General features: G+C 46.3%; 1 protein-coding gene across 3 annotated transcripts in view; it reads left to right on the top strand.

Annotated features, from left to right (window-relative positions):
- Nucleotides 1-21,716, top strand: part of RPTOR (regulatory associated protein of MTOR complex 1) — a 2,217,374-nt gene that overhangs the window by 1,697,391 nt on the left and 498,267 nt on the right. For all 3 annotated transcript variants that reach the window (XM_086931040.1, XM_086931039.1, XM_086931041.1), the window contains one exon: nucleotides 21,432-21,549. In XM_086931040.1, the coding sequence (XP_086787166.1) occupies nucleotides 21,432-21,549 (118 nt within the window). The remainder of the gene's footprint in view (nucleotides 1-21,431; nucleotides 21,550-21,716) is intronic.

Genomic DNA, 21,716 nt, shown 5'->3' with positions numbered 1-21,716 from the left:
ACGTCTCTGAGAAACTGGAGACTCGGGCACCTCATCCCATTCTGCGGGAGATGAGGGATCGTTTTGCGTTACTCCTCCGATCCAATTCTAATAAGACAGCTCCGTGGGTTTAGCCTACCCCAAACATCTGTGTAGCCAAGTTGGAGGGTCCGGGATCACATCTTTCAACAAATATGGGATGTCAAATAAGGGATGTCGTCAATAAAAAATACAATAAAACTAGTGCTGCTTGGTTGAGTGATAATACGTCTGTGCTGCTCTTGAAAGCATTGGCGCAGAGGCCATGGATTGCATGAGCATAGACCCTGAAACACAGCCTACACATGAAAATTAAGACCCCAGCTGGCAGCTGCTCAGGTGGTGTAGGTTTACAAAATCAGATGTATAAAAGTGATTAAAAAGGCGACGAGATAGTGCTTTGCCTATAGAAAGCTCGGGTTCTGGTTTACAATGAATTACTACCATGGAGCAGGTTACCTTCCCGGAGTCCTCTTTCCGAGCATCAGCACCAACAGCTAAAGTGGCGTACATAAATCGCCCTTCACCAATCAGAAGACGGTGTTGTGCACCACAGAGAAGGGTCTGCTTTTGCCAGAGAGGTCGCCTCAACACCAGTGATACTTACTCCCCATTCCTCCGGAGCGGCACCTCTGAGACGGGCTGCTCAGACCGCAAAACTCCTCTTTGAGGCAACGCCTATGAAGGCGACTGTTAAGAAGGCAGTTTATGTCAGTCACTTCTGGGCGCACTGCAGAGGTGCTGTCTTGCAGTATGGTGGCAGCCAAAGCCCGAATAGGACGAGGGGCTGTGTGGAAGTGTGCGGATAGGATGGCGGAGCCGAGAAGGGCCGTGGGGAGACCCAGAAGGATGTTGGCGGAGAGGCAGCTGAATACTGGGGTGTGAGCGACAGTGGGCGCGGTGAGAAAAAGAAGCGTCTGCGGGGCCACTGTAATGAACGTGAAAAGGGCAGGGACAACCTCTCATGAAGAGGTTTGCCAGAGCTTAAAAATCTAGAAAGAACCCAACGCCAAAAGCTTTTGGGAACACCAGAAAGCTTTACCTACTACTTTTTTGTGGCAACGGAGGTGCGATTCGGCCTGCGATTCAGCCCGTCAAGCAGGAACGAAAAGGAAACTAGTTAAGAAAAGCCTAGTATTGCAGGAAAAACACAGGGCGCCAATCGTGATGGGAATTGTAGTTTGTAGAATGACATTACAGAGCCACGGTTCGCGGCTGCTATAGGTATGCAGCTCTGGGAAATAATACCAAAACGCAACTTTACTACATCAATAATAGTGAGTATTCAACATCTATTGAATCAAGCCCAACAATAAAATATGACGCAGTGCACTCGCTTGAACGCTTACAAAGTGATCGCAAAAGCCATCGCTATTGTAAAAAAAAAAAAAAACGCCTGCGAGTGGTGCGCGTGCGCCACTGCGAGGCATATGTTTTCAATTATCGCACCTGTGTCTGGGCACGATAATTGAAAACATATGGGCTTTGGTGCGCGTAACAGACACCAATAGGCTATGGGCGGAGCAATGCGCCCACCTTTGCCTATTGCGTGCTCTGTTTGAAAAAAACACGCACGCAAAGCCCAATCACGGAACCCAAAAGGAAAAGCACACGCACAAGTGTGTGCGATTCCAGGGTCTGTTTTCAAACCCCAGACAAAAGTGCTCCCGCCTGCGCGAGCAATGCTGCATAGTGCAATACAGGCTGCGAGCCCTAAAAACTGGTTGCCAACCCCATAGTTCGTGGTCTTAACAATTGCATGATCATCATTGACTGATACTTTGGGGGCAGGAGTCTGCTTTAAGAGGTACATTAGAGAGGTGGCACTGCTTTTTTCAGATACTTTACTCTCTGTGCGCAGCATCATGTCCCTAGTCAATCACCTGTCTTTAGATTTATGAACGGTGGCACTCCAGCTAGTAAGTCAAACGATAATGTCCGTTCATAGTGATGGCACAAAAACATCATTGCTGGGGTCGTCAAGATGTAAGTTGAGATTTCATAGGAAGATGTAGTGCTCAGAGTCGATGGCGATCAGGGCGTTGAATCAAGGATGGCGTTGCAGAAGCTGGGACGTGGTCCTCGCGGTCTGTAAGCAAGGGTGCCTCTGATGGTGCTTTTCCCATTTGTGTGGAGTTGAAAGTTGACGTGCTCCATTATCGGGGTCGGAAGAGGTTGTGCAGTGGATGGTGTCCTTGGAGTTGATTGTAATTCCACCACTATGTTTGTTTGGTCGTTCCTGGTGTTTTATCTTGTAGCCTTCGGGGGTGGCTATGTGTGGAGGAGGGTTCAACCAGGTCTCTGTGAGGAGGTTGACGTCCAGGTGAGGGATCAGATTGTGTCCCAGATCTCTGTGGCGTGTTTGCCATGTGATCGTGCGTTAAGTAGAATGCACTGGAATTGTGCCACGGTGGTCTCTGTCGGTTTGGTGGGCGCAGTCGTGTTTGCGGGGTGGTTGCTTCTGTGTTGCAGGTGAAAGGGCAGTGCTGATGGGAATGGTCCTCTGGTGATGCATGGGGATGTGTGACTGCACTTATCGATGCGCCCAGGATCTAGTGCTTGGAGGTCCCTGGCGGTGTAGCAGATCGGGTTGCAAGAACCAGGGTTCTTGGTACTGGGCGCAGTCCAGGCACAGACTGACTTGCCTTTAATGTGCCTTCAGTGCACCTGCGGCCTCTGTGTGAATGGCATCAAAACACTAAACAGAATTAGTAGGCAACAATGGTAAACCGTAACAGAACAGAACCGGCAGAAACAGGCAGCGATGGAGGCAAAATAAACAGAATGGCAAAGCGAGGAGATTAAATGAGTGAAATCGGTCAAAACGAACAATAGTTACTGCTAAAGCGGCAATATACAGGCAACAGAGGGATGACAGAAAAGGGTATGGATGGCAAGAACAGAGGAGAGTGGAGGGAGAAATAAGTGAGCAGAGAGGTGGTGGTAGAGAAGGGTGCTGGGGACAGGGACCTGCTCCAGCTTGGCTAGAAGCTGCTGTCGGACCTGACAGTTTTTATGTAGGTGCAGCCAGTGCTGCAAAAGTGCATAACTCCTATATTCCAGCTCAGGGTTCCCGTGGCCATCTCTGGTTCCCATGTGATCACTTCAGGCTCTCAAATCCTTGCCCAATACACAGTCTTCCTTCCGTGTGGCCAGCTTGGACTCCCCTCAATTTACCACAGCTTCCAAAATTCCTTATGTGTGGCAAGTTGCAGTTTCCCATAACCTTTCTCTGTTGCCCTCATCGGCAGCTTCTAAACCCCTTCCCTCTCCGTCACTGAAGTTAGTGCCAGTGAACCAGTTTTCTAACATCTATACCTATGTGCCTCCAATCTGTAAGTGATTTAAGGTTCAAGGAAGGATGGAGCAGGTACAGGACATGAGAAAACATTCCAGTTTCGGCAATTAGATATAGGCCCGAAAAACACCCAACTCAACATTAGGAACTTGACCCGTTCTCAATGTTGTGACATTTATTCATTGATTTTCATTAACTAAATACTTTTTGCTCCCGAAACACTTGAGTCCTTTCTATTTCTTGGTGTTGATAAACTTCCTCTTGCGCGTTTCTCTGTTCAACTATATGATTTTCACTATATCAGGAAGTCAGAGAACACTACACTAGGAGGCTTTCATGCCAGTGTGCTACAAACTACTTAGGAGTAGTTAGTTCTGTGTACCAGCACATGTGCAAAGGAGCAAGTTCTGTGCATGCTAGCCAGGCTGACGTACCCAGACTGTTCAACCACGGTTCCTAGATATGCCTTCTAATAGTACAGACTCTTTCAGAAAACTCATTTTACTTATGATTATAATTGGCATCAGAGCTAAATTAATGGGTGCTAAATCCCAAAGAAGTACTCGAGTGTGTTGCCTGCAGTTCATGTTCATAGCACAGTCTCAGACTCTTAGCAGGTCCAAAACATCAGTGAAGTGACTGCTACTTCTCGTATCCAAATTATTAGCATTGGACACCAATTAAGCCACAGAACCCCTCTCCAAAGAAACAGTCAGGAGCAAGAAAATTGCTAACGTTTTTCAGCATGCAAATATATTAGTGGAAATAAGACTTATTTAAGCATTGTCAAAACTCTATATTTCTGTTTGTAAACCTTCCTTCCGAAATATGAGTTCCCTAGATTTGGGACACACCTACATTTTAGGGGCACTTTGAAAGCTATATGGTGATGACAAACGTATTGGTTCACCTCAATAAATAGCCTCTTTACTCAAGTCAGCCTTATGTGTTTTCACAAAATGTTTAGCTACAGATGCACCACATTTGTACAGGCAGAAAATACAGGTCTATAATAACTTTGACATTTGGCTGATCAACCCACCATAAATGTTTTAGGAAGGACTGGTGGGCAAAACTTATCAACATCTATACCAAGAGCTGTACCGAGCTATAATCTACCCAGACTTCAATCTGCAGCTAATAGATTTGCTCTTCTTCCTAGCAGTTCACAAAGATACCATCTGCACCCGATTCCTTAGAAGGTATACCCCTGAATCCAAGCCGGACTAGATTGCTTATGAACTGAAAACAGCTTTGTTCACTGTCGATAAGTTGATAGCAATTCCGATTGTAATGTCCAATGCATACAATTATCCCATTCTTCAGATTGAGAATGAGGTTCCTTCAGAGGAACTCCAGCTAGCGCGAGGAGACCCAGAGGACAATTTGAACATTGCAAACTACATATAGGAAAGCCTGAAATGTTGGATCTACTGACAACGTGTCTGTGTTGAGAGCGGTTGAGATTTGGGGTCATATTTATTCTCCCTGTCTTATGCGAAGTCGGGCCACTGATGGTATCAGGGTTGTGGCGATTGGGTGGCTGTGCGGCTGGTCTCTGAGGCCAGCGGGGTGTCCTGGGTAGCTGAGCAAAGACGCCCCAACGCTGATGCCCTAGTGAGGAAACTAGTCTTTTACAACGAGATGGCTTTCCCAAATAAATGAATCTCTAAAGGAGCACTGAATACCTGCAGCGCAGAGTTGATTTCAGTTGCGGAAAAGAGTGTGGTGCGGACTGAAGCTCTGTAAGCTCAATGAGGACAGATGTAAAAGCCTCCACTAGGCTCTTAAATGACACGTTTTAAGGACTATTTAGTGTTTCTGGACAAACTTGTAAATATTCCTGCATTGTCCTCGCATTTATGGTATTCAGTTGCTGGAGAGTGCATTTTTATTAACTCACTGGCTCAGTAGGTTATTAAAATCGCTTTTGTGCACCCAGCCTCGCTGCTGCTGCACATCTTCCACCTCACCCACATTAGGAGACACAGATCTAACCCAAAGCACCAACACAGGGTACCCTGCCCACCCATCAAGCCGGGCTCACCTCAGCCACCCTCTGCTCGGCTCTCACCTGCATTCCTGCTCTGACGCAGCAGCTGGTCATTTGGGTCTGGGGCCATGCCTGGTCTGGTTCAAAAGCATGGCCAAATGACAAGCCACTTTTTTGTCGACTTTGACCTTCAGCCACTTCCAGACTTGAGGAGGTGCCTTCTGTGCTTTTATGCCCATCCCACCCAGCCCCCCAAATTGTACTAGGATATTTGTTCAGCAGTGGTGGAAGGGTTCTTGATATAGCTGTGGTTTGGTCAATTTGGGAGTATTTTGTTGTATTTGTACGTGTCTAGATGGAGCAGGGTAGACTTCTGGTTTGCATCAAGACAAGTAGACAGCTTGGATCCTGCTTCAAAAATATAGTATTATAGAATTGACTAGAATATGCAGAAGTTTCGTAAAAAATAAAAAGTGCACACAGATCAGAGTGCCATTCAAGGAAATCCCACCAGCTAATGACCCCAGCACTGAGGCGGGCTGGCCCAAAAGCCTGGCACACATGTGGGCAAGACTCTTCCCCAGCTCTCCTGGCCTGGGAGCTCGCAAAGTCAGCTCATGGCAGGTTCTCTACACAAGCTTGCTGAAACCAGTGTGACTGTACTGACAATTGAGCCCACACCCACCCAGTGCAAGGACATCCTGTAGGAGGCAGTCTGCTGAGTCAGAAGTGCCCTTCTGGAGGAGGTCTCCTTCTTAACACGGTTCTTGTGGCACTGCGCATATCTTTTTTTAATGATTGAGTGACTGAACCCCAGGAGACTGAGTGCAAAGGAAGTTGCTGGAGGTCATTTGCTTCATGAATGTGTTGTTTTGTACATTACTTAACACTCAGTCATATGCTCGCTCTCTTTCTTTAACTTTGTTTTTGTTCACTTACTCTGATTCAATAACTCTCTTTCGTAGTCACTTACTCATTAGTTCATTCACTCATTTGTTCACTCAGTCCTTCGCTTCATCCCTTATTCTGCCAGTCATTCATTTGTTCACTCACTAGCTCACTCATTTATACACACACACTTGTTCATGCTTACCCACTCTAAAACATATTCATTTACTCATTCACTTGCTCACAAACCCACTCACAACCAGGCACATTCACTTCCAAGTCCATTCGTCCATCCACTGGTTCCCCTAGTCACACACTCAATCACTCACAAAGTCGCTAACTCAATGGCATAAACCCATCACTAGCTCCCTCACTAAACTTAAGGGTGGCCCCAAAGTCTTTAGGTTACCAGCATGAACCCCCTATCTGGTGCAACGGCCAGAGCTGCCGCCTTAGGAGCAGAGAACCAGGCTCGAATTTAGGGGTTGGCTCAACATCCTGTGATTCAGGGTAAATCACTTAAAATCACTCTGTGCCTGAAAAAACATATGAATGAGGCCATGTAATGTAACTAGTGCTCCTGTAAAGTGCTCCAATACCTCCGGGTGGAGTTTGCACTATATATGAAACAAATTCTGAGCCCATGGTACCCAGGTAGGTAGCTGAGGGGCCCAACCCTTCCTGCTTGGAACTCCTCTGGCTGACCATTCCCCACCTCTGCCTGCATCCACACCATGGTGCATGCCGGGGCAGTAGAGAGAAGGCGGAACTGCCATCAGCAGAGGAAGCCTGGCTGGAGGATTCTCTGACCATCCGGGATCACTGACTAGGAAGTGCATGACTCCACACGTGAGTGTGCAGATCACATAGTTATGAGGTTAAATGTGAGACGTGCATTAAAATATAATTTGAGTTTCAAAGCCAGGACCCTGTCTCTCGAGTGCCTCCCACGGTGGGACTGCAGCTGAGAGGGGTAAGTGCACTCCACCGGCTGTCAGTCATACTTGGCTGCACCACTGTTCAGCCAAAGTGCAAGCATCCCCCTTTTATTTGAAAATAATTGACAACAGACTCCACCGCAAAACCAAACGCCAACACATACCTGTGACAAAATGCATCCTCATCACCACAGTATGCCTAACAAGTACATCCCCAGGCCAGACTCCTTGCACTCATTTCCTCTGACTGTGTTTGCCTACATCCATCACTGCCCCGTGCTTCCCCATCCCTGTATGTCCACATTCACTGAGAATGCATTTAGCATCTGCAGCCCCTGCCCAGCCGCAGCACTTTCACAACCCTCCTGTGCACTCTACGGTTCACTGAACATACCTACTCGATCATTTTCTCCCACATGACCCCGGTCCACTGTGCTTTCCAGTTCAATGGGAATGCCTCCAGCCGGCTTTCTCTTCCTGCACGCCCTGCATCCCTACTCAGTACCCTCTGTTCTCCCCAAATACCACCTTTTCCCCCTCCACATGAGTCCCAGGTCGGTGGTAATACCTTTATTTGTCGGGTACCTGGGGTGTAGATAAACCTTTGGGTACACTGTGAGAAAGTGCCATCTTTCTTGCATTGGTATGCCCCACTTTTTTCTGAACTGCTGATGTGCTTTGACTGAGTGTGCCCTGGGCTCCTGCCAACCAGGTACCCAGGGCCTGTGTTCCTTCCCTAAAACTGTGTTGAAACTAAAACCCAATTGGCATCTCTGGCCACCTGTCAGCCCCTAGTAAATGGTACCCAAAGTACCCAGGGCATGATGACCGGAAAAGACCCCTAAGGGCTGCAGCACTTATTGTGCCACCCTTGGGTACCCTGTACCCTGGCACCCACACACTGCCCTTGCAGGCTGAGTGCCCAAGTACAGAACTAAACAAAGAGTCGACAAGGCACACATCCCTGTGTACCATGCCCACAAGCCCACTGCCCTGGCATACATCTGTCACCCCTCTAGCTGGGTACCCTATGCCAGTGGTGTGGTCACAGGTGCATGAGCCCTGTGCCCCTAGAGTACCCAGGGCCATTCCTGGGCACTGTAAGTGCAGTGATGCCATTTAAGAGTATATGGTGCTCGGAGGTCGGCATTACGAACTCCACAACAACATAATGGCTACACTGAAGACTGACAAGTTTGGTATAAAACTTCTCAGCACATTAAAACCACACTGATGCCAGTGTGGGATTTAATGAACAATGCACCACAGAGGGCATCTTGGAGATGCCCCTGAAACTTAGCCACAATCCACGTCTAGACTGAGAGGCTGCTTAGGCTGCCACACAGCAGACATATTGCTGGACCCATGGGTGGAGAGCCCCCTGCTCTCCTGGGCCTGTAACAATGCACATCCTGGGCGAGGTGCTAGGTCTCCCCCCCCCCCCCCCCCCCCCAGATGGGCAGGGGGAAGCTTCAAAAACCTGCCGCCTCTGTGAGCTTCTCCAGACCATTTGCTGTGCCCAGCAACTGGCCCCCCACCAGTCCTGACCCCCACTCTGGCGGGATGACTTGCTGGCCAAACTACGTCAGGATGTGGGTGTGCCAGCCTGTGCCAACCCCACCCCTCAGGTGGGGGAGACGAGGTGAAGCACGACCCCGGGCCCCGGCCATCTTGAAGATGGGAAGCCCTGCCCAATCACAGCTAGGCTCCTGCCCCCGCCCCCCTCCCACAGGAGAGGAGCAGGCTAAGTGGTGTACCCACCCCAGGAAAGGGACCTATTGGTCCCTGCCCTTGCCCTACCTGTAACACCCCTAAATTCATTATTTAGGCGCTCCCTGAACCTTCCTTCCTCAGGACGACCACAACGGACTTGGCCCCAGCCCTCCCGGCCTGTCGATCTTGGAACCTGCTCCTGCCTAAATCCTGGCGACTCCTGCAGACAGGAACCATGGGACACCCAGAGGACCTGCCTGCCTTGACCCTCTTAAGGACTGGGGCTCCCATCAGCAGAGGCTCTGCTGCAACAACACCCCTGGTGCCAGCCACGAAGCTCCTGACCAGTCCACTCTTCACCCGCCGAGCCTGGCCTGTGCCCAAGTGATCAAAGACCATGAGGACGTCCCCCCGGTGACTGGGACCCGAAGTCCAGTGCCCAAAGACCCTCCTCGACGAACCAGACTCAGAACCAGGGGCCCCTCCAACCGCGACCAGCTGAGGGTACGTTTTCCCGACACCTAAAGACACCACTGCACCCTGCGCCCTACAGCCCCTTGTGCCTTCCTTTGGGGTACCTACCTGTGCTCCAAGATCCCAACTTACCTCTTGGAGTGGTGGTCGCCCCTGAAGAATCTTCGTCCCGAGCCTGCAGCCTTTGTTTGTTTGTTACCTTTCCCATTGAATAACATTGAGCGCCCGACGGCTCAATAGCACCCTGTACCCAGGCGCCCGAGTACCGCTTGCCGTGCAACCTTTGCCCTATCCTACTTCCCTATTTGCCCTGAACAAGTGACCAGGAGCTCAGCTCCCACAGCTGCGTGGCCTGCTAGCCAGCAGCCACCAACCGGAGGCCCCCTACCCCTCATTGGATAACATTGGGCCTAACTACCTCTGCACCCGGCCGCCTCTGTGCCGCTGAGGGTGGACCAACTGTACCTACCTGACCCTGGGGGACCCCTGAGTCTATGCCCAGAACCTTAACTTCACCAGTCGAGTGTGAAGTTTTGGAAACTTAAAATATTCATATAAAATCAACCTAATTCCGATGTACTCACCTGTGATCAGGAGAGAAGCCAGTACTGTACCTTGTAGCCCAGTACTGAACCGTAAAAGTAATCCTTACCGGGTTTACTAGTAACCCGAATTTTCTCCATAGGAATCCATTGTCTGCTTTTCTATGAAATTTCTACTTTTGAAAACTTGAAATATTCTTTAAAAATCATACGAAATACTAAAACGTTTTTACTAAATTGTCTTCAGCTTAGACCTCCGGACTGAATCTAGGATCCAGTCTTGGAACTACCAAAGTAATCTACAAAGTAATTAACTGTGTTTATAAAGAAAAACCCATTGAGCTCAATGCTAAATTGTGTGTAGAATTGTTTTGCCTACTGCAACCCCTGTACCTATTGTGTTTATAAAGTTTATTGGCTTTCTGCAAAATACTCATCTGAGAACTCTCATATTGAGAACAGTATATTTTATTACCTGTTGGTTCTAGAAATAAAAGAACTATATCTTTGATATAAAAACAATTGGCCTGGAGTCCAGTCTTTGAGTGTGGGAAACCCTTTGCTGACTGAGTGTGTACAACAAATGCTTTACACTGTCCTGTCCAGTATATATAGAGCCACTTTCTCACATATACCTGTAGGTATTTTTAACATCAAACATTTCACCTGGATCCCTGCTCATCCGGTTAAATTTAATTTAAGAACTCCCAATTCATCTTTGGTTGAGGTAACGTCCAGCACCACAGTGTCCAGAATGCTGAGCAATTAGCCACGCCCACTTGGGTAGGACTTCTTTATATAAAGATGCCCGACATTCCCGCTTCCGTATGTTTTCTATGCCTGCCACTGACGAAGGGATTTTACATCCCGAAAAGTGTTTGGCTAAAGGTTGCTGGGTGCCCTTTCAAGATTTCTTTTTGCAAGCTGTCATTAATGAGTTAGACGAACAAATGGTGTGTGGTGGCTTCTTTCCGTGGGGCAACTTTGGTTTTGATATGGTAGCAGCTGCGCCCAACTGTGAGGAGAGAAGCCCACCTTGTCAAAGCGGGTCGACGCTAGCTCCAGAGTGGTGTTGGCTGAAGGAGACACAATGCTGCCCTGCAAGAGGTACGTTAATTGCAGCTACAAAGCAGAGACAGGCAATTTGGATTGAACGCCCACAGCTCCACATGGACTTTTATTGGCTTTAATTTCGGGGCGCAAGGAACGGACTCACTTGAGGTAACGATCAGCACCACAGAGTCCAGAATGCTGAGCAATTAGCCACGCCCACTTGGGCAGGACTTTGTAATATTAAGGTGCCGACATTCCTGTTTCCTTCTGCTTTCTATGCCTGCCACTTACAAAGGGATTTTACATCCCAAAACGCGTTTGGCTAAAGACTGCTGCGTGCCCTTTCAAGATTCCTGTTTGCAAGCTGCCATTAAATGAGTTAGACGAACGGATGGTGTGTAGTGGCTTCTTGCCGTGGGGCAACTTTGGTTTTGATATATATATATATATATATACACACACACACGCACGCATATGCATACATTTACAAGGCTATGTCAAATAACATTGCTGTTGCAGGGTTTCCTCCCCACTTTGTTTTCCCCCAGCCAACCTCCTCCTGTGCTGACTGGAAGAAATAGATAATACATTTAATCACTTTAGAGGCCTCTCTTGAACGGAGAGCATAGTTTAATTTCTGCTTTGCAGAATGACTTGACCTTTGTCACAAAAACCCGGACATGTATTGAAAAGTAGGAAAAGCTTTAAGGCGCTGGGACAGTTCTCTGAAAACCACAACTGCCTGGCGAAATCCGGGACTTCTGGTCACCCTAATTGAGATAATCACCAAAGCGATGTCTGCAGTATGTTTAGGTGTTAATCTATAATAATGCAACATGCATTTGAGTCCGGCACTGGGGAAAGTGGTGTGAGATCTGGGACCAAAGGGATCGCAATGAGGTGTTTGGGGTTATGTCGAGTGGTATTCATGTAGGGTTTGCACAAATTTGTGTCAGCAATGACCTGGATACAGTGTGCTGGGAACTGAGGGGTTGGAGAGATATTTTCGGAAGGAGTCAATTTGTGCTTCTGTGAGAAAGCAGTGTTATTTTTTTGGGTTGTTTTGTGCTGGTATGACGAGCAAGGTCTCTGAGGTTTTTTTATTCCCTGAGATAAAGGGCATAAGGTGGTAAAGTTGTGTGTGTGTAGCGTCTGATGTTATTGAGGTTAATGTTGATGTCCTTTATCTCCTTCAAAGCCTGTACAGTTTATTTTCAGGATGGCATTATGGAGAGGTGTGGGGAGGGTATTTATTGAGGACAGCTGGACCCTCAGGAAATATTTGGGTTGTTTGGTGCATAGCTTGATGAGAAGGTACAAGGATCTTTCTGGGGCCAGCTGATTTTTCTGCAGCTATGGCTGAAAGCATGATGGGAAAGAGCAAGAGAATTGGGCTCAGTCTGTCCTCTGGGGTGGTTGTTGGGGTAAGAAGGGCTGGAGTGGCTTTTGCAGATGAGTGGTAGTGTTGTGTATGGATTGTACGTGGTTGTGTCTTTCCAGATGCGACCCGTAGTGTTTGGCTCTTGGGGGCTTTGGATGGAGTCATTTCCCAGGAAGGACCATGATATATGGGACCTGAGAAATGTATGCTCCCAATAGGATGTGGCCTGGCACAGTTAGGGTAGTGGAGGGGTTGTGCCTGGAAGTGACCTCATAAGTCTGGGTGGAGAGGGCGCCATAGTAGAGGAGATTATAGAGTGAGGAGTATCCAACCCGGTCTGTTCAGGCTTGAGCTGTTTTACCTCATGATTTGAATTAGTGGCAGCTTGTTAGCATATGTGAGGAATTGTGGGCTGATGTGTTTTGCTGCAGTAGAGGACATGAAAGTTATGTCCTGTTTCAAGGCGGGCTTCCTCGTGCTAAAGGCACTGGGATGGTGGCCCGGTGAGCCGATTTGATATGAGATGGCAGTCCAGGAATCAGTTTGGGTCAACGAAGAGCAACTCATGACTTCTAGGAGTAGCCTGCTGGGACATGTGATCAGGTGTGGTTGTACCAGTGGGCGACCTGCAAACATGTGTGATGAGGTTGGGTATGGTTCAGAGCTCTAGGAGAGATTGGGGAAAGAGAGTGGGGTGTTTGCTGTCGGGCATCCAACCAGTGAGGTATGATGCTGGTGTGGGTAACCGTCGGTTGCTCTGCAAGTTGTGAGTGGTCTAGTGTAAGGGGGGATGAAGTACCTGTTTGAGAGAGGAGGTGGTTAAGGTCCTCTTAGTTGTTGTGAAGGTTCTTAATGTGGAGATCGAAGATCTCCTGATTTGGGTCAGATGCTTGGATCAGTTTGTTTCTGTTCTAGTAGATGGACATTGGCGCTTCAGTTCTGTTGTGGTGATGAGGGTGAGATGCAATGGCAACTGATGTGGCGGCGGCGACGACACGTTTCTCCACGTTGCGTCACTCTCCCAGTGACTCGCAGTCTTCTCAGAGGGCCCAAACAACAGTAGGCACCTCTCTGTAGGCAGAATTCCTCAGCAAGGGAATTCAGGGGAGCTGGTGGTGAAGTCTTGTATCCCTGGGACTTCAGGCAGGAGGCAAGCACAGTTCAAACCCTTGGAGATTCTTCTTCAAGATCGCAAAAGTACACACAAAGTTCCTTTTCTCCTTTCCTTGGCAAATAAAGTAACCACTGCAGGCCAACAGCACAGCACAGGGGCAGTCTCCTCCTTCATCTGCCTTGGTTCTCCTTGGCAAAGGGTCAGCTTGATTCCCAGGGAACTCAGACTCCAAATCTAAAATTCTGGGGTCTGAGTCCTCCTTTTATACACCAAAATCCTTTGTCTCTGAAAGCAGAAAGTGTCTGTACCTTGTCCAAACCAGTTCCGAATGCATTCTGCCAGTGCATAACTTTTTCCTTTGTCAGTGTGGGCCAGGGTCATCAGACACATCACAGGAGGTGGAGCCAGCATTGTTGAAGGCAGGCACAGCCTATGCAGGCTCAGGTGCTACTCCTCCCACCACTCCCAATGCAGATAGGTTAATTCAGCCTTGTGCTGACTCACCCTGTCTCCTGGAGCCACCCCAGCCCCTGTCACTCAAAAACCAGACATGGAATACACAACCTAGCAGAGGCAGGCTTGGATGGTTAGGCAAGAAAATACCTACTTTCTAAAAGTGATATTTTCAAATACAGAATGTTAAAACCAACTTCACTAAAAGATGTATTTTATCATTCTGAGTTCAGGCATAGTAAACTTGAATTTCAACCGAGTTCCCCGAGTCAGTTAGGATTATAAATTATGTAATTTAACTGCCCATTCTGGCCTATGGTTACAGGTAGCCTTGTAATAGTGAAAAACGAAATTGGCTGTAATTCACTATCAGGACATGCCACACACAATAGGGCATTACCTACTTTTACATACAATGCACCCTGCCCTTAGCCTACTTTAGGGGTGACTAAAATGTAGAAAAGAGAAGGTTTAGGGACTGGCAAGTGGGTGCACTTGCCAAGTCAACATGGCAACCCCAGGCTGCACACAGGCTCTTCAATAGCTGGCCTGAGTACATTTTAAAAGCTGCTTCTGTGGGTAGCACAACCAGTGCTGCAAGCCCACCAGCAGTATTTGATTTATAGGCCCTGAGCACACCTGGTGCACTATACTAGGCTCTGACAAGTAAATCAAATAAACCAATCATGGAGTCCCTGATACAATACAACACTTTACAATAGGGAGCACTTGCACTTTGGCACTAGATAGCAGTGGCAAAGTGCCCAAAGCATCTAGACCAGCAAAACATATATCAAAAGTACAGGATGCAACACCAAAAAAAAATGGAAGGGAGACCCACGCCAATCGTGCTAGGTCTAACAATTTTCAACTAAACAGAAAACTTATACTCCAACAATAAAGTATTATTTAGGCCGAAACAGTGAATTAATTTGATAATAATATAGAAGAAAATATGTGCTTTGCAGTTTCACTCTACGTTATGAAATGAATGAGGCTTTGTTTAAACAACTGAATACTGATAAAAGCAAGCAACAGGCTGTTTATACTTTATTCCACAGAGATCAGGAAAGGCAGACATTTCTTTCTTATCTCAAGGACAGTGCTGAGGCTTCCCATCGCTAACTAAATCGGAGCTCTATTTCCTCTTTTCTCAACACTTAAAAATGTGTGTTAATTCAGTATAAATATATACTACTTTGAAAGTTCAAAACATGTTGTTGCAAATTAAATTGACATTCTACAGTGAGGCGAAATCTAAACTAAACATATATAAAGTTAACTATGAATTTATTGTGCATGGTTTTAAAAGATTAATTAGACTGAAAGCATCTGACGAGGCCTGATTCATTGTTTTCACTTTTCATGCACCAAAGGTCTTTGTGCCACTTTTTAAATGCAGCTTTATGTCTGAAGCTCAAGACAACTTTTATCATTTAGTAATGTTTAAATCTATTGGTGATAATTATTCTCTATCACTGCTTTGTCTGAAATTTGTTAAACATCAACATAGATAACTTTCAGAGTATTTGCTGGGGCTACTGTCGGAACAGTAATGATGGCAAGTCCCACTGAAGTGGGACAGCTGATCTTGAAAAATGAATGCAATTGAAGGCAACCGCTTTCCCGAACCCCACGTATCAAATGCCTTTTAGTCTTTTCACATACGTATGCGTGTGTAGAAAAGATCAGATGTTGGTAAAAAAAATTAAGTTACCTGTATATCTAGTTCTCCTGTATAGATTCACATGCATCCTACCTTCCAAGAGTTCAGTGCTGGTGCTCAGCATCTGGTTTGGGTGGTGGAAAAAGGCTGTGCTACTGGGCCAGCAAGACATGGAAAAGTGCAAAACTCTACCCAGTTCAGAAAACATCTCTTTGATAAACAGTGTAATTAGTATATTAGTATGCACATGCCATCTGTGTTGATGATCCCCAACCCATCACAGGGGAATATTGATATCTAATTGTAAATTTCTAAAATATGGCAAAGATAGAGAGAACTAGATTGCAGTAAGTGTGCTAATTTTCATCGCCTAGCACTTATTGTATTTCCCTCCTTCAGTGCCTGGCCTTTACATATGCACCGTCAAGAATATTCCCGTGGAGAGCAGTTGATGGTCCAGCGTCAATGTAGCACCGATGTCATCCTGGGCGATGACCGCACATTGCCTGGGAGCATAAGTCAGCAAGTAATGTCTCCGCGTCTCTTGGCTAAGCTCTATCCTGGCATGGGCTGCTGTTTTGGGGGCAGTGGCCCTGCCTGCTAGTTCACTGAATGATTAGCCATCTGCAGGCTCCGAGGTGCAGGTCTCCGCTTGACACACTAAACGAAGAAACTCTCTTTACTTTCGCCCTGCTGAACAGCCTCGGGCACAGCGCGTACTGTTCTGTAACCGAACCACGACAAAGAAATTGATGGTTTGAGAGGTGGAGGAATCACTTTTTCCAGGTTTCTCTGCTCTTAGCACTTCATGCTTCGATGTGTGCCCCCCAGTGCCGTCTCTGAGCTGCCACTGGTGATTTAATTACCTCGAATAACCTTCCAGGCGAGGTTTTGGACAGCCACGGATTTCCGTCTGTGCTTTCCAAACAGATCGCTCTCTCGCAGGCAGACACACCAGAATGGCAACTCCTAACATGCAAGAGTTCAAGTAACGTAAGCCCCGTCACTGCCGCCACTTAAAGCGAGCACTTTTACTTTAAGTCAGTGTTACCTCATCCGGCCAAGTCATGAGTGCAGTCAGTCCCCTTTCACTACAAAATGTCGACATACTCTGACTTATCGATCTGTCGATTTAAAATAATAATAATTACAACATTTAGAAACATTCCTCTGTGGCATTTTCAATAATGCGTCAACATTTTGCTGTGCGTTACAATAGTTGCACCAATAGCGTCGCGGCCGTAGAGTTGCATTCTGCTGATTATAATCAAGATGTTAACTTGTTTTTTATATAGCGCTTCGTACGGCAGTTTAGTGTCGAAGTGTTTTAAATACCAGATGTTATTACCCACTCGTGAAATTAAATTTACTGGCCATTGGGAGGATGGAAGGTTGAGTCGGCCCTGCCGGGATCCAAACGTGATCTGCCGATCACCACTTTGGACCAGCTGCAAACTCTCCGATCCCTGTGCTATTCCTCTGGCCACCAGTTTTCGTTTCAGAGTAAGTGTGGGATCTTACTCCACTAAAGAGGTGAGAGGTGCTCGCTTTCAGGTGCTGCATCGCATGATGATAATGTTGCATCTCAAGGTAAGTACAATAGATAAAGCTAGACTAGGTAGGCTACGTAAATAATAATATATTTACCATGATTATTATGATTATATCATTTATAAAGCGCAAAAATGCCTACGCAGGCTTACTGGCTCTAAAAACTTACGGTACCGGCTCCCTCCCTAAACCATCACAGCAGCCATGTCTTAAGGAGCCTTCTTAAAAAAGGCCTAAATCACCTGTCTTCTGCAAAGAGATGCGAAAACTGTTCCATAGATTTGAGGCCCGTGTTGTGTTAGAATTCTTGTTTCACTTGAACGCTACTGTGCCCATACCTAATCAACTTGTTCTGCAAGTACACAGGGGCCCTCCCTTGTAGAGTTCTATGCACAGTAGCCAATGTTGGTTCTGTCATGCCAAAGAGGCTGATGAATTTGGTGGGAGTGATAAGGCCATACGAGCTGCCGCATTCTGAATGTGTGCCAGCCATTTGATCAAGGAGTCTGATGCTCCTAACAGCAAAGAGTTGCGTAATCTGACTGGCTGAGGCTTACTGCTTGGACATTCAAGGATCTTTTCTCAACAGGGAGCTAAGGTAGAAGTTTTCGAACTCCTTTAAGTAATGAAAAATACGTTCATGCCAGCCTGGTCTTATGCACCGTCAATGATAAATCAATGTAAAAGAATAGTAGCAGCGGTCTGTGGAAAGTTGGACTCGAGGGGCCACAGACTGTCGGCAGTGCTTGTGGGATTTTGTCACTCAACACAATACCTCTTTTTTAGTCTCAATAAATGTCAGAGACTTCAGAGTCAACCATTCCATAATTCTATGCATACATCGCTGGAAGTGGTGTTACGGTGCCAGCATCTTGGAATGGATGGATGCTTTCAGATGGGTATCATCAGCAAAGTTCATGAATGCTGTCCCCTGCTATTCCCTGTTGGTGGATTAACCAGCCCAAAAGCCTCAAATAGACATTAAATAGAGTGCAGACCCCTGAGGTGCCCCCTGCTCCACACAACTGAATTCTATGGTCGGAGATGAATAGCCTGGGCTCTATTATCGAAATATAATGCACACTAGCCCCATTTTTTGCCCCTTATGCCAATTTCCTCTATCATCGACATTACTATCTCATGGGAGACCGTGTTAAATGCGGTCAACAGATCCAATAATACCAGGACAACAGAATTCCCCTTGTCGACTGTTATACTCAAGTCATCTAAAACTGAGACCAATGTGATCACAGTACCATGCAATGGATGAAAGCCTCACCGAGCTGGGTGCAACAGCTCATTAGTCACTAGCTGGTCAACTAGAATGGAATTTACACTTGGAAAAGGAAGCAGGGAAATAGGCTTATAATTACTCAGGATGTTAGGGTTAGCTGTTGGCTTTTTCAGAAGTGGGCCCACGTGCTTTCATTTTCTGGCAACCAACCCCAGGAGCAAAGATGCATTGTACAGGGGCTGAAGCATTTCCAATAGTATCACATCCTTGGTGTGTCCCTTCTTGGGAGGCATCACATCACTGAGACAGCCCGATGTAATATATAACGCTATTTAAGAATATCTCGATTCAGAAATCAGACCAAACGTATCGAGGATCGTTATCCGCATTCTTTCTTACTCACCAAAAGGTCCTCCACACTGCCATTTAGATCAGAATATCCATAATTTTGGGAGGCACTTCCTCCATCTCATTCACTGAAGTTGATAAATGTGACATTGTTAGTAATTCTATAGTAATTTTTCTCTTCTAAATTGCCACTAAATCATTGCAAAGTGCTTGAGAATGTGCAATGGGAATGTAACACTTGCTGGATCAGTTAACCGCATCGCTGCGGCGGTTATTTTTCCGCTGTGTGGCTTTTTTTCGAAAAGCCGCGTTAGATGACGAGCTCAGCTCGTCATCCGCACACGACCACCGGTCATCAGCAGCGAAGGGGTTAAGGTGCGCATGATTTCAAATAACTTTAGGTGGGTTAGTTGCTGAAATAATCTCATTAGAGTAGTAACTAGCTTTTGCTGTCACTATAAGCTTTTTATAAGTCCACAAGGCTTTATTAAGTTCAACTTTAGCCTCTGGGGCATTATTCTCCAGCACTTCTCCCCTCTTTTACATTGAATTTTTACTCTTCTCAGTTCCTGATTATACCAGGGAGAGGATGGCCGATTTCTTGAACATCTGACCTCATTGGTAATACTTTATCCACAGCCCTCATTATCCATTGGCCATAAGTCTCTACCATGGAATCTATTGACATAGCTCCCGTAAGCTGCAGAAAGACTCCCTTACCTGCCTGATTGCCTTCTCTATGTCCAGTTGCCCCCAGGGGTGGTTTAGAATAGCAGGTTGTTTCCGAGCTACACTGTCTTCTTGGCCCACGCACCCAGATGTCAAAATGTATCAAAAATGGATTAGACCAAACCTGAGGCACAATTGAATCTTCAGTATTTAGGTCCTATCAAATCTAAAGTGTGTCCTGCACTAGGCGTAGGGCATTCTACATGTTGTAGTAGTTCAGTTTTTCTCAAGGGAGAATATAAAATCCGCTACCTTCGAGTTATCAATCAATTCTGCCCAAAAATTGAAATGCCCTAAAACCAAGAGAGTAAAATGGGCCATTGTATCGAGTGTCAAATACTCCAGAAACACATCTGTTTTTGTTTGGACCTGGTAACCCATAACAATGTAGCCCCATTAAGGAATAGGATTGCTGCTCCCAGACCAGCCTTCTGTGGGAGATGAACATCTTTATACCCAACCTGACATGCATTCCCAAGATCAAAATTGGACTCCAGTGTAGTCCATGATTCCGTAATGAATAACAGATCTAACTTCTCCAACAAAATCTCATGAATTTCAACTGTATGCTTAGGTAAGGACCGAGCATTTATCATGGCACATTGAAAATTTATCAGTGATCCTGCTAAATCATTTAAATTATGTATGGCCGGACCGTGCCTAGATATTAAGTCTAGTCCACTACAGTTTACTCATCTCAAGTAGATATTCTCATTTCTAGCTTGAGACCCCGGTTGAGAAGATACAGCCCACCTCCCTCCAGGAGACCAAACATTCCCACGAATATCTGAGAGGTCTATATGTTCCGGGCTGATATCTGTTTCCACCATTATATGGATCCCAAAACCGGCAGCATGGCCGTCACTGTGCGTGGACAAATGCGTAAGGGCTTGCCTTTGGTGCAGCCATGCATCAGTCTGCCTTTAATAGGCATGGTCTTGCCTACTCATACAACTGGTAGGCTGACCCAGACGGCGGTTGCGAAACGTACCTGCCCCCTAAGAGAAAAAATGGCGCTCTCGCTAAAAAGCCCCAAAAGCGCCCTTCTTTCAGCACTACCAATATCTCTTTTAAAATCATATGAACAAAACGTTTCCCAACACAATTTCCTCCCTTCTTTCCCCTTTGCACTGGTAAACAAAAGGCACTCAGCAAAACTTAGATGTATTGTTAAAAATGGCACTGTCCGTAAGTTGTTCGGCGGCTCATCAGTTGGTCTTCAATGGGCGCCGTCTTGCCTACTCATGCACCTAGTAGCCTGACCAAGAAGCGTACCTGCTGCCTAAGAGAAAAATGGTGCTCTCACTACAAAGCCCCAAAAGTCAGCACTGCCAATTTTCCGCTTTAAAATTAAATGAATAATACATTCCCCAACACATTTGCTACCCTTCTTTCTCCCTTCTGCACAGGTAAACAAAAGGCACTCCGCAAAATACACATATATTATTAAAAACTGCACAAGCCGTAGGATTATGTCGTTGTAGGCAGTATTCTGCATGCGTATAATTGTTGGGCGACATCACTGACCACAATGTATATTCAAACTGCATTTTCTGGCTTCTTAGATCTTTTTTAGGCTATGCAAGCGAGATCCTTTTCAGGCTAGGGATGTGAGAACTCCTTTATGTAGGATAAGAAAGCTATATCATTTTAAGGCTGTCGTAAAGAATACTCTTTTAGGCTAGAACAATGATACGTCTGTCAGACTACATCAGCGAGGTCTCTTTCAGGATCTGTTACGAGTACCTCTCTCAGGGCTATGCCAATAGCTTCTTTTCCAGCTCTAAATTAGGGCACGAAAACTCTAAAGTGAACCATTTTTAATGTTTCATTGAGCTTTCTTGGGTAAAATGACCTTTCCATAGCTGGAATTTAAAGCTGTTAGTGAACCATTTTGAATGTTTCCTTGAGCTTTCTTGTACAGTGCTATGTCTGCTTAAAAAAAAGATAACCAGGTTTAATAATTCAAATATTGGCAATGGAGCTCTGACAATACTAGGTCTGGTGAATCCTTATTCTATCTTTGCTTCTTCCACAGGAACTAGTTGTGGCTCTCAGCCACTTGGTGGTTCAGTACGAAAGCAATTTCTGCACAGTTGCACTGCAGTTCATGGAAGAGGAAAAGAGCTGCCCCCTGCCCTCTCCTGCAACTACAGGTAAATGTCCATACCCGTTTATCTCAGCAACTGTGAGTACGTGTTCTCTCCTGCAACCCTTGATAACCATTCGCAGCAGTCCTGCCCGCCATCATCAGCAGGTTGATGTCTTCACCTACCCTCTTTTGCACCCACCAGGCATTTTCCCTGTTTGTCCTGTCCAGGAA

The sequence above is a fragment of the Lissotriton vulgaris genome, chromosome 7, assembly GCF_964263255.1.
Source record: "Lissotriton vulgaris chromosome 7, aLisVul1.2, whole genome shotgun sequence".
In the NCBI taxonomy this organism is placed as follows: Eukaryota; Metazoa; Chordata; class Amphibia; order Caudata; family Salamandridae; genus Lissotriton; species Lissotriton vulgaris.
Note: the sequence above shows the minus strand (reverse complement) of the source record. Positions and strands in the feature narration are given on the sequence as shown.